Genomic DNA, 12,314 nt, shown 5'->3' with positions numbered 1-12,314 from the left:
TCTTCTTCCACAGATGGAGTTTGCTCAGTTGTTTTGTGTCGAACTTCACTATTTCCAAATGTAACAATTTCCATTACTACAATAACTCACTGTTTAGTGTAACATTTTATGCCAGTGTGTGTGAAAAATGGTAACAATAGACGCATAGAACATCAAGGCTTAGCTGACTAGCTTTTGCCAGAGATATTGACTGCATCTCACAGTCTTCATCTGAGAAAATGCTTCTGGAAAAAAGCTAGTAAGTCAAGAGTTAAGATTTAGTTAAGATTTTAGTTTATTTTGTTGTGCAATTGTTTCTAGGCTAAAATTGAAGTCAATGTTGTGAAATCTCTTGTGATGCTGGTGCTTGTGATGCCCTGATAATAACACAGATATACAGATTTATAGTATGACTTTATCTACTGCATTATAATAGTGGGAATGATTCAACAAGGAGTGGTTACATGATATGATAAAGTCAAAATAAAGGGATTGTAGTTCTTTTTCTTAAAGAGAATCACAACAATGTTTTCATCTGCATTACTTCAGCAATGTAGGCTTGTGACAGTATTAAGTTGCAAACTGGCAACGGCAATAGAAGCAACCTCAGACTACTTTATCACTGCCTCGAAACCCCCCCACCCCCAGTCTTCATTGTACTCACTCTTAGGTAGAGATAAACACTTCATGTGCTTATAGAAACAGGTGTCAGGCTTCAGGAAGACACACACACACACACACACACACACACACACACACACACACACACACACACACACACACACACACACACACACACACACACACACAGTTAATTATTTATCCACTCACTGAAATGCTGACATACACACCACCCTGCCTGCTGTGTCACTTAAGCCTACACACAAGAGAAGTTACTGTCACAGGTGTTGAGAGGCGAGTATATGTCTTAAAAGAGGGTGAGAGAGAAGTCATACTGGAAAAAAAGATGAAAATAACTTGATTATGTAATACAACTTTCCAGTGCAGCTTGTACTGCAACATCTGAGGGACTTGTGATGAATTAAGTAGCTTACATTTATTTTATTTATTTTTTACATACATTTATAACTGGTGGTTATAAATTGAAATTAATAAATATAGCCTAACATACACTTAAATAAATTGGTTTAAATTGTCTTTTCCTTTGATTGTTGAGCCTGCAGTGATTTTGTTCTGTTGATCTCTTGAAACCACTTTTTTGGTATTTTTTGGCATTTTTTGACATTGTAATAGTAATAGTATTTTTTGAAAATCATCTTTTATTGAATGTTATTATATTTGAGTTAATTCACAAGTTTGGTATAGAATTACGACCGTAGTGGCTTTGTAAATGATTTTTTACAGGCTGTTATGTTTTTTGGGTGCTTTTGCTTGGTGCTTCGCCAGGTTTCAAGATTTTTTGCCTCAAACACGAACCGTTTATTTAAGATATGGGGCTAATAATAGTCTCCAGTGATAATTTTCCACAGGACGCTGCTGCAACCGTTTCTACGATGGAAGCAGCGAGTGTGGAATGATCTAATCGGTGTGTAGGGGGGGTTGGAAGTACGAAATATAAACTAAAAGTCAGGCAATCATAGTAAAGACGTTTTAAATTGAGGTTACGTGTATTTACGACACTTATTCACATTCTGAATTATTACGATGTATGCTCAGCACCACACTGCTCGGTCAAAGTACGTTTAACCGCCCTAAAAGAGAAAAGAACCCCTTTAATGGTAACTTGGAAGAGTCGGATGAAAGCCGAGCTCTGTGCCACATCTTCCCCTGAATGATAAAGCCGCTACATTGGGAACTAGAGGCAGGACCAGTACGTTAGCTCTGTTAAAAAAAACAACATTTTAAATTCATTTACTAAACTCCGTATCTTTTTTCTTCTTCTCTGAAAGTGTTTGACGACTGTTAAATTCGCCCCAGCGTCTAAAATTGTCGTATTGGACTTTATTGAGTTTTCTCAGTAGGAGGAGGTGTTAGGTGAGGCTAAGTTAACGGTGAAGTTAGACTGCTACAGACGACATCAAGTGGGAAAGTGGGCTTAACCAAAGTGGACATTTCACCCGAAAGACTCATAAACAACTCCTAAAACAGGTACGTTTACATGACTCTGTTAGAAGAATACACCATTGTTAAGTCTGCCTTGGACTTCTGTGTCAGTTTCTTTAAGACAGAAGAGGTTGTTAAAGGGGTTACACCCAACACCCAAACAAGACTAACCTACATCTCACCAACACTTGAGAAGATGTTTCTATGAGTGTCTCAAAGTAGAAAAAAAAAAAATTATATGTAGGCTATATATATATTTTTTTTCAAGTTAGTTTGCAAGTAACTTTAAACACACTGTAACCAAATTCTGAACAAATGTAATTCACTATTTATCCAAGTTTTATATTATGAGTCAGAGACAAAGAAGGACTGGGTGATACACTTGTAAATATAATAGTATTATATTATACTATACATCATGATATAGAAAATACCTGATAATGATAATAATCAGGTGTAAAAAAATAGACAGTGTTGTGTCCAAATCCATCACATGTGGAAACACTTCAATAACTATGTTTTTTGTCATAAAGAAATATAGTAATCACTGTGCTGTAAATAAGATACATGTATCTAAAGTCAAATGTATGTCAAGCTCTTCTCTTTCTGGTGGGACAGTGCATGCAGCATGTGAAGAGTGTGCTTCCAATACAAGAATAAACCCACCAATCTGTTGCAAAAACCTGCTGCTAAATGTAAATAAACAATGATTTTTTTTGGTTGTAAACTTTTGCTCATGAACACCCACATTTAGAATATAAAAGTACAACATGTATGCTGAAAAATATAAAGTTATGATTTATGAAGTCATTGTGGATGATGAATGGAAATATGGTTTTAATTTGAGAAATACACACACACACACACACACACACACACACGCACATGCACAAAATGTTCTTGTTTCTCGATATATCTCCTGCCCTGCGTGTGCCCCAGATTGATAGTTACACTGCCTCCCTCTCATAGGCTTTAGCACTACTATCCTGTTGCCTTGACTACTGGTGTGTCAAGGGACTTCATCCTGATCCACTGCATGATTTTCTCTGACACTAGTTCAGAGAGACTGTCATGAAGTAGCGCTGAGAGCAAGAATAAGCGAAGACCTCATTTTCTCTTTCTTCGTCTTCTCTCACATCGGACCAATTAATTCCTCGCCATCCTGATGCTGTCTTACAGTAGCTACCAGGACGCAGCACTTCAGGCTGCTGTGCAACAATGAAATGGGAAGTCTGCTTTCTTTCTGTGCGCCGAACCATATCAATTTGTTTGATTTACATTCCATTCAAAAAGGCACGATACAGACAGCATGAAAAATATTGTATCTGTTGTGTTTATACAGGGTTAACGACGGGAACTGTTCCTTATGATCTCTGACATCATGAAATGTAGAGCCAACTCTATTTTAGGGGAACATTTGGAAATTATCCAACTGATAAAAAAAGAAGAAGAAGAAGGAGCTCTGTTTAGTTTGTTTGCAACAGAGAAGAATATAGGTTCCCTCTTGAAATGTAAACATTGACATAAGTCATGTTGTGTTTCCTACACTCACTCACTAAAGCTCTGTCTGGAGCATCATTTTCTCTGTCAGCTGTTTGTTTTTCTTTATGGATGTACTGCTGGTAGCTTGGCCACCCAACTCCCCTCATTTGCGAGTATGTGACTGCACACACGCCCTTCATCTCTCTACATCTGACTGTCTGTGGAATTTGTCCTTTGCTCTAGATGAAGTAACAAGCATCTGGGAAATAAATAAAGCTTTCATTTGTTGTGACAAGCCATTACCCAGGAAATGAGGTGGGCCTATTTTGGCAAAGAGCAGTGAAACTTGCCTGGTCAGAAGTTTATAGGAACCCCTACTGTAGCCTTGGGGTGGGGATGCATGCTGCACTATGTGAAACAGACTCATTAGGCGGGGAACCCACTGGAAAAAGTGGACCATACGGTGCAGGCAGTGATGGCTATGGGGGTTGGGGACATGGAGACAGACTGTTGTGCTGTGTAATCGAGGGGAATTGCAAACACAATAGCAATCTGGAGAGGCTGTTGTGTATCAAGAACACGCTCGCAGATAGCGTTCAGTTTACGAACTTTCCTAAACTCCAGCAGTTAAAGCAGGAGTGTATAACTCTCTCAGCTAAAATAGGTCATACAGATGTCAGAGGTTATTTCTGGCCACATTTCAAAATCCCCCATTGCGAAAACATATAAAAAACATCCCGTGACGTCTCAAACGCAGGCCTGTGTGCATATATAGATATCACATTTTATGAGCACAAAAAGAATAACGTACAGCTGTAGTTGTCCAGTCAGTAACAGTCTCTACACCAGGCAACAAAGTGAGCCACAGAGGCAAGCCGTCAATTCACTTATTTATTTCTCAGGAATCTGCATGATCAAATGCTCCAAGATCATCCTACTTTCTCTCTGTTTACTGACTAAAAAGTAAGTCAGTAAATAATGTATACATGAAGAATAAGCTATAACTGCAGCTGGTACTTTATCCGAGAAATCTAGTGTTTTAGGATTGATGAGCATATTTCAGAGTTCAATTGAATCTGTAAAACTCTGTGTGACTCATAATCTACAAGTGTGTTTGTATAATTTTAACTAACAATCTCTTTGCCAAAATACACAAAGTTTTGCTTTTTTTTACCCCCAGATTACAACTATTTCTTCTTGGAAGTGATCTCTTTATTTGGGCTAAGGGCTGCTTGAAACATCAGAGTGACACTTTTCCGTCTTCCAGCCTGGAATCTTCTGGTTTTCTTGTGGGTTCGTGTGTTGGGGGAATAAATAGCAACGCCCATATTTATGTCTGCTCCAGCTCAGCCTGCACACTGAGCTGTCCTGGAAAAGTCCATGTGACCCAGAGCTTAGGAGGTTGCTGCCGCTTCCTCATCCTGTTGTATGTTCGAGCGGAAGGACTACAGTCTGGCCTGTAGGGCAGTGTTTGATTTATACCATAGTCCAGTTAAACATAATCAGCAGATAATGGCAATAGATTCTCAGAAATGAGCTTCACTTTAATCCAGCAGGTCACTTATGCAGCATAATCTTCACAATCTTATTACAAAGATGTATAAATCAGCACAGTATCCTGCTGTGCTGTAGCTTGTGTGTGTTTTTCAGTTCTTTTAAAATCAAATAAAAAGCCATTTCTCTTTTTTAAGATATATGTTTTATAAGATTTTTACCTTTTTAAATTAAAAAACAGTTTGTCTAATACTTTAAATATTTATCGCTACCTGCACATGGTCAATATTAATATATGCTCTACCTGTTAAACATAAGCAAGTTAGCACTGTTATTTTTAGTATGCTCATGTTAGCTCAAAGCACTGCTGTGCCTAATGCTGCATTCATGCTATATTGGAGTTACCATAATTACAGGTCTCCCGCTTGTAAATGTCGTTCCTGCTAACCTCAAAGTCAGAGTTGTGACTGAGAAACTGGGATTTTTCTCTGCCTGAAAACCAAACAAACATGGATGCCTCACATCAAATTGAATGGATATCATTTTGTACACATATGACCAGACTCAGTTATCATACAACTTTCCTCACTTGTCAGATGACGTGAATGCTTGCAAGTCTCATCTCATCTGTCAAAGCAAACACAGCATGAGTACAGCTTACCAAACCCATACTGCACACTGATTCTATACAGTATGTAGTACATACCAGCTGTCATACAGTATTAGCCATTAGTACAAACATTACACATGAATATAATACACTATATACTCTGTTGATTCATATTAACAGGGAATCAAATATTACATGCTCCGATGCATGTCAATCAAACTGCGACTTTGGAATTTAACAGCCAATTAAATTTCACAAACAGTGACGTTTTTAAGGATCTTTCCAAAAAAGCATTCTGGAGCTTTTCCTCCATTTCCTTTCTTTATTGAATTGTGCCAGAATAGTGTTAAACATTGACAGTGTTTCCTGTGCATCCTAACTGCTTTGAACATACTGACATTTTGTCACTTTTTTTTGTCAGAACATTCCTGCTTATTTAATTCCTTAATTCCTGCATATCTAACCCTAACCCTATTTTTATTATACAATCTGAAGGAACTGAAGGGATTGCTTTTCACTGTGTGTGCCTGAATGATTGTGTGTGACAAATAAACTTGATTGCTTACAAAACGTATAATATGGAACTCAAAGTCGATGCTCTTTTATCAAGAGACATGTTTTCTGCATGTTTTGTCTGCATGCGATGCAGATTTGACCATTTCTTTACTTCTTTGAGCACAAAAAACAATGAAACAATAATCAATTAAATATTATAGCCCATAAAATAGTATAGACTTCTTATTGGTAGAAAACAGAAAGGATATGACAGCGTTTTGACATCTTCCAGTAATTCAAACTTGAATGGAAAGTGTTTCCATTGAATGTGTATCGATAAGAGAACAGACATAGGAAATAAACTCTTTTAATGTGTCCTGCGTCTGTTTAAATTGATTTCTTTTCCATCCATAAGCCTGAGTGACACTATTACGAGTTTTATGTCACTGGCTGACTCTCCAACCTGCCTGCCTCTCATGTTACACTGCGAATCATGAAACTGTAGGAAATTACAGCCTTGTGACAATTATGAGAAATAAGGGCGTCGGTGTGCAGAAAAGACCTCATCCAAATTCACACTGCTCTCATTTGTTCTTCACCAGATAAGAATCGTGCTGGTGCCAATGACACATGAGCGATGGGATTTCAGTAATTGAATGAACGAGAAGAGGGGATAATAAGTCTCTCTCTCTCCGATAAATTCATTAGATGTAACACAAGGGAGTGCAGGAGTGTTATTGAGGAGAATTGTTATGTATTCAACGGCAGGTATTAGCAAAGCAGCTTATATAGTATAGCTGGAAATAGTTTTTCTTTCTATGTGTCATACTTTTTCCATTCTTTCTTCCTCCCTGCCCCCGCACATCTCTCTTTCTGTCCCTCCCACTCACACTTTACCAGATACATATTGTAAAAGATTAGCTCAGGTTTTTTGCCAGTTTCTTTCTAAGAGCTTTTTTTTTTTTAAATTCCTATAATATTTTTTAAGTGTATTAAACAAAACAGAATTCTTTCTCTCTTTTGTTCTGCTTCTTTATCCATTCTTTTTACACACAAAGGTACACATCAAAGGTGACCTGCTTTCACACATCTTATGAAATTGTTTTTTTAGATGGTTAATGCTGCAAATGTTTGATGTTATCAGAGAGATTTTATTCATGCTTGTGTAAATTGCCAATACATTTGTGTCTTTACACAGATATTTTCTCCTCCTATTTGTGAAAGAAAGTCAGCCACCACCAGCCTTTGTTCACTTAAAAAAAAAAATCAGTATACACACATACACACACATTTTCTTTGTAAATGTAATAACCTTTTTTGATTACAAACACACCTATGTTTCCCTTTGCTTCACCAGCGCGCTACATGCACGTAGTATCCCATCTCACAGTTGTTATGCTGCAATGTTTTATTCTGGATGTGTTGTTTTTATGCATCCTCATATCCCCAATCATGAATACCCCTGCATACATGAATAAACAGGTCTTGCTAAATATAACCATGGAAACAGAATTTGGACAAACCACAGAAAGAAAAGGTGAATAGTCCCAGGTGGTCGAATGCTTTACTGTCATTGTATCCAAATCTTATTTTCACATAAACGTTGGGATTACAGTTCGAGGTGAACCTCTGGTGTTCTCAGTGACAACAGTCTGCATCAGCTTGACCTTTTAGAAAGTGGCCTTATTGAGAATTACAATGCTGCTTGTCCCTCTACCATGCAGTGGAGGGTCGATAAATTATCACCGGGCCGGTGGATTAATACTGTATCCACGGAGACAACATGACACATGCTGCCCTCATGACACCTGAGTTGTAATCTTGTCTGTATTTTTCTGTCTAGTTTTATTCCTCAGCTTGTTTGTCTGAGAAGCATCCTCAGCACATGTTTTATGATAAAACACAGCTGCATACTGTGAGGATTTATTGAACCCATGAATCATTGATGATATTCACCCAAGGACATTAATTAGAATTGTTGGTCTCCTGCAGGAGCAGAGGAAGCCGAGCAGTCGACGACGTGGAGTGGAGAAGTGAAGGGAAGGGAGAAGGTAGAAACACCAGCCCAGCTATCTGCTTCGCCTGTGAGAGTGTTGCATCATGGGGAAACAGAACAGCAAGCTGCGGCCCGAGGTCCTGAACGACCTGAGAGAAAACACAGAGTTCACCGACCATGAGCTGCAGGAGTGGTACCGCGGCTTCCTCAAGGATTGTCCCACCGGCCACCTGACCGTGGAGGAGTTCAAGAAGATCTACGCCAACTTCTTCCCGTACGGAGACGCCTCCAAGTTCGCAGAGCACGTCTTCCGTACATTTGACACAAACGGCGACGCCACCATCGACTTCAGGGAGTTCATCATCGCCCTGAGTGTGACATCCCGCGGCGGGCTGGAGCAGAAACTGCGCTGGGCCTTCAGCATGTATGACCTGGATGGGAACGGATACATCAGCCGGGCAGAGATGCTGGAGATAGTTCAGGTGAGGATGTACAACTCTTCCTAAATAATATTGAGTGTTTATTGAGCTCCAATCACTGAGGATAAATATTCACTGTTTCTTTGTGTCAAACACACCTCAAAAATGAAGCTGATATTGGAAATGTTTTATTTAAGTAGGAGGATGGTAGGTTTAAGCTATATTTTCTTATGAGGAAGCAAGATTGTCAACCTAGAAGGGGAAAAGAAAAATATCTTATAAGATTCCTTTGGGATTAGCACATTTTAACCAATAGAAATGACTAAATCTATATACACAACAACATAACAAATGTGCTTATAACCTGCTGATTATTGTCTCCATTAACCAATATTTGATTTGTCTGTATGATATCAGAAAATAGTGGAAAATGGCCATCATAATTTCTCTAAGCCCAAATATCTTCTTTTGACTGACCAACAGTCTAAAACCCAAAGATAGAAGTTTAGTATCACGTAAAACAAAGAAAAGCAGCAAATGAGCAGCTGTTTTGTGTCTTTACTTGAAAATGACAAAATCAACTGTCAAAATAGTTAATATATTATATTTATCTGTTAATTGTTTCAGCTCTAATTCCTAGTGTTATATGCATTTAGCCTACAGTCTAATCACTATTTTTGAAGCTCAGTTGTCATTTGCAGGTCTGAATTCATAAGATATTTTCACCTCACATCATGCAGGCTGCCCTTTCTGTTTTTTTCTTATCAGCGTGACTATATTTACTCTTCCAATATGGTGAGCTGTGCAGCCTGCAGGGCCATATCAATATTGGCTCAGTCTGTTGTGTTTGTGGATACAAATGAATGTGAAAAAAAAAAGTTTAAGCATCAGTGCCCTTGTTACTGTAGAATACGCTCTGTTATTTTAACTAAACGTCTTTTCTTCTATCAAAGCCAGAGACATTTAGATGAGCTCAAAATGTGTAGCTTTGCAAGATAGAAATAGAAACATTAGACACGGTTGTTGAGAGTGACTTACAGCGAGTGTAACAGCATGATAAGCTTCACTCACCATAACACCATCGTTACCAGGCAGCCACAGAAAACAGGTCAAAGCCTTCAGACAAAGATGTAACAAATATTTCAGGTGGGATTTTTTTGTGTTGATCTGTTTTCACTAGTTTAAAGCTTTAACCAAGAAAATGAACATGTGTATAACAAGGAAAAACTCCCTCCTCTGTAGGCAATTTACAAGATGGTGTCGTCAGTGATGAAGATGCCTGAAGATGAATCAACACCGGAGAAACGAACAGATAAGATCTTCAGACAGATGGACATAGACAATGATGGTGAGCCTGAAGGTTTACTGTAATCAGTTGTAAATATGTAGATGCATGTTCTGTTGAAAACATTTTTATTTTTGAAGAGAAGCAACAATATGTCGAGACAACCTTTTGAAAAACCAAAGTAAAGTAATATGGTTTGGCTACTAACATTGTTAGGACAGAGGTACATAAATACAGATGGACAGTGAATTATTATCTGCTAGTAGGAAAGAAAGAATAAAAACAGTAGATCAGTGCCGTAATAGTCACATTACACACTTAAGGTGAAAGAGAGATAGAAATAGGATGTGATGTAACAACATGGCATAACATAAACATGACCCACAAGATCATTAGACGGTGTTGTGGTTTGCATCTTAGCCCGCTGAGCCACTATGATGCTAGTGGTTTGACATTTAGTGTGAAAAGGTGACGCTACACTACACCCATGTGATATGTACTTAAGCATTTCCCAAGTGTTACTGTTTGAACGTATTTGACACATCTCATCTCAGTGAGGTATTTAGTGCTGTTCATATGGCAGTGGCCCGCTCAGTTTGTTTTGAAACAGAAGGTTCAGAAAGTCTGAAGGTCAAACTGTGTCTCAGGCTCAAGATTTATAGCACACATGGCACCACAGACCAGGCCTACGCCTACAGCTGCTGTAAAGGGTAAATCTACTAAAACTCTAATTTGTAATGCAACATGCACAGGTGCTGTGTGACAAAGTAATTCTAAACAATAGTTGTTGTATTGTTGCACTTTACCTTGGTGCCTCAAAAATATTTGCATTTTTTGTTGCCAGTTTTGATCTTTGCATTGCTTACAATTTGATGCTTAAAGATGAACAGATTGAGATAGAAAGATGAAATAATGCAACAATGCATTCTGATAGGGATGCTAATTTACATCAAAATAATCAATATGTTAATATATTTATATATTATCATTACCATTTAAAGCATATTATGATTTCCCATGTTTAAAAAAGGTTATTACAGATATCAAACACACTTTTGCATTCAACATTTTAATAAGTGGTTAGAGTCAAAGAATATGGAATCGCCAAAATGTCTTGTCAAAGAAAATAGCTCTGATGAGACAACACAGAAACCCACGTAATAGAAATCTTTATTAAAAACATATATATTTAAATATTGTGTTGTGTTCCATAAATATTATTTAATATTTAGTTGACATTATGCTTACATATACAGTGTTGCTGTTAAGTTAAAAAAGTGCTGTTGCACATTGCTACTTTTTCAATATGGCAAAAGACTTCCTGAATGACCTGAAAGTAGCCCAACAGCATCACCTGCTGGCTGATCTGACTCGACAGGTATAAACAAATAAATCATTGGGCCTCATGCATTAAGCCCAATATGAACAAATTCCCTCCTATTTTCATTCCTATCTATGATTTGCTCTTGCTTTATTAGTACCTAGTGATCTCTTGGATTCACCAATTCTCTTAGGTAAAGATTTTACGGGTGATCGACAGCGCTCGGACCAAGAGAAGAACAACAATGTTTTTTTCACATAAAAATTGTTTTTCCCATGCAAGGAGACATACGTTTTAAATTTGAGTGAACATCAGAAATGCATGAATGTCATATAATCAAAATTAGATTATGTTTCAGACTAATTCTAATAATTGGAATGTTAAATTTGGGGGCTTAATAAATACTATTGGTCAATTGATGTTGCTGCATGAGGCCCAATTGTGTCTTTGAAGTGTTAATGTAAGTTAAATGTATTCCAAAACATTGCCCGTACTGTTATCTAGGACAGCAGCAATTTAATTTTAAACTCAAAAGGAACATCAAACTTGTTTCTGTTGGTTTTGGTGGGTGGTAGCTGCATGATTCACACCACCGTCATATGTTCAACAGCTGCTGACGGGGATCCTTTTTTTGGTCTGTGCTCTGCAGGTAGATTGTCTTTGGAGGAGTTCATTAAAGGTGCCAAGAGCGATCCGTCCATTGTCAGACTGCTGCAGTCGGATCAGGGAGCCTCTCGTCAGTTCTGAGGACAGAGACAATGACAGACACACATGCACCACCCACACCCACCATCTGATCTGAGCTTGGTCATCATCCCACACACACCCCTCACCAGAGAACCATGTGATCCCTTCTTTTAAAAAAAAACACTCCATGTCTTAATGTTTACATTAATGGATGCTTCTTTTGTCAATGTGGCTCCTTCTCTGTGGACTATGATTTGATTTCAGTTGAGGTATTCTCTGTAGTTGCTTTCCTTCAAAGCGCTCTTGCCTTGAAATGGTTTTTACTTGTTTTTCATAAGTGAAGTGCCATATCATACATTATACTGACTGGATTATACGCTTGCAAGTATTACGACTCCCATTATGTTACATTAAGAGGAAACTAATTACACCACTTGGTATAATTTGATTTAATTGTGTTGAAAAGTGGCTTATTGTTGTTC

The 12,314-nt window shown here is 38.0% G+C and overlaps 1 protein-coding gene across 1 annotated transcript; it reads left to right on the top strand.

The window, feature by feature from the left end:
• Nucleotides 1–1,796: 1,796 nt before the first annotated feature.
• Nucleotides 1,797–12,311, top strand: hpcal1 (hippocalcin-like 1). The gene is made up of 4 exons (XM_053336532.1): nucleotides 1,797–2,088; nucleotides 8,117–8,602; nucleotides 9,782–9,887; nucleotides 11,795–12,311. Exons 2-4 carry the CDS (start codon nucleotides 8,225–8,227, stop codon nucleotides 11,890–11,892), a joined length of 582 nt encoding a protein of 193 aa, XP_053192507.1. The 5' UTR covers nucleotides 1,797–2,088; nucleotides 8,117–8,224; the 3' UTR covers nucleotides 11,893–12,311.
• Nucleotides 12,312–12,314: the final 3 nt, after the last annotated feature.

This window comes from Scomber japonicus, chromosome 17, assembly GCF_027409825.1.
Source record: "Scomber japonicus isolate fScoJap1 chromosome 17, fScoJap1.pri, whole genome shotgun sequence".
In the NCBI taxonomy this organism is placed as follows: Eukaryota; Metazoa; Chordata; class Actinopteri; order Scombriformes; family Scombridae; genus Scomber; species Scomber japonicus.
This window is presented reverse-complemented; position numbering and strand designations above follow the sequence as displayed.

Excerpts from the sequence above, each read along its gene's own strand:
- hpcal1 (XM_053336532.1), top strand. The coding sequence starts at position 8,225 with ATGGGGAAACAGAACAGCAAGCTGCGGCCCGAGGTCCTGAACGACCTG. Across the intron at positions 8,603-9,781 it reads AGATGCTGGAGATAGTTCAG|GCAATTTACAAGATGGTGTC; the intron begins GTGAGGATGTAC and ends CCTCCTCTGTAG. Across the intron at positions 9,888-11,794 it reads GATGGACATAGACAATGATG|GTAGATTGTCTTTGGAGGAG; the intron begins GTGAGCCTGAAG and ends TGTGCTCTGCAG.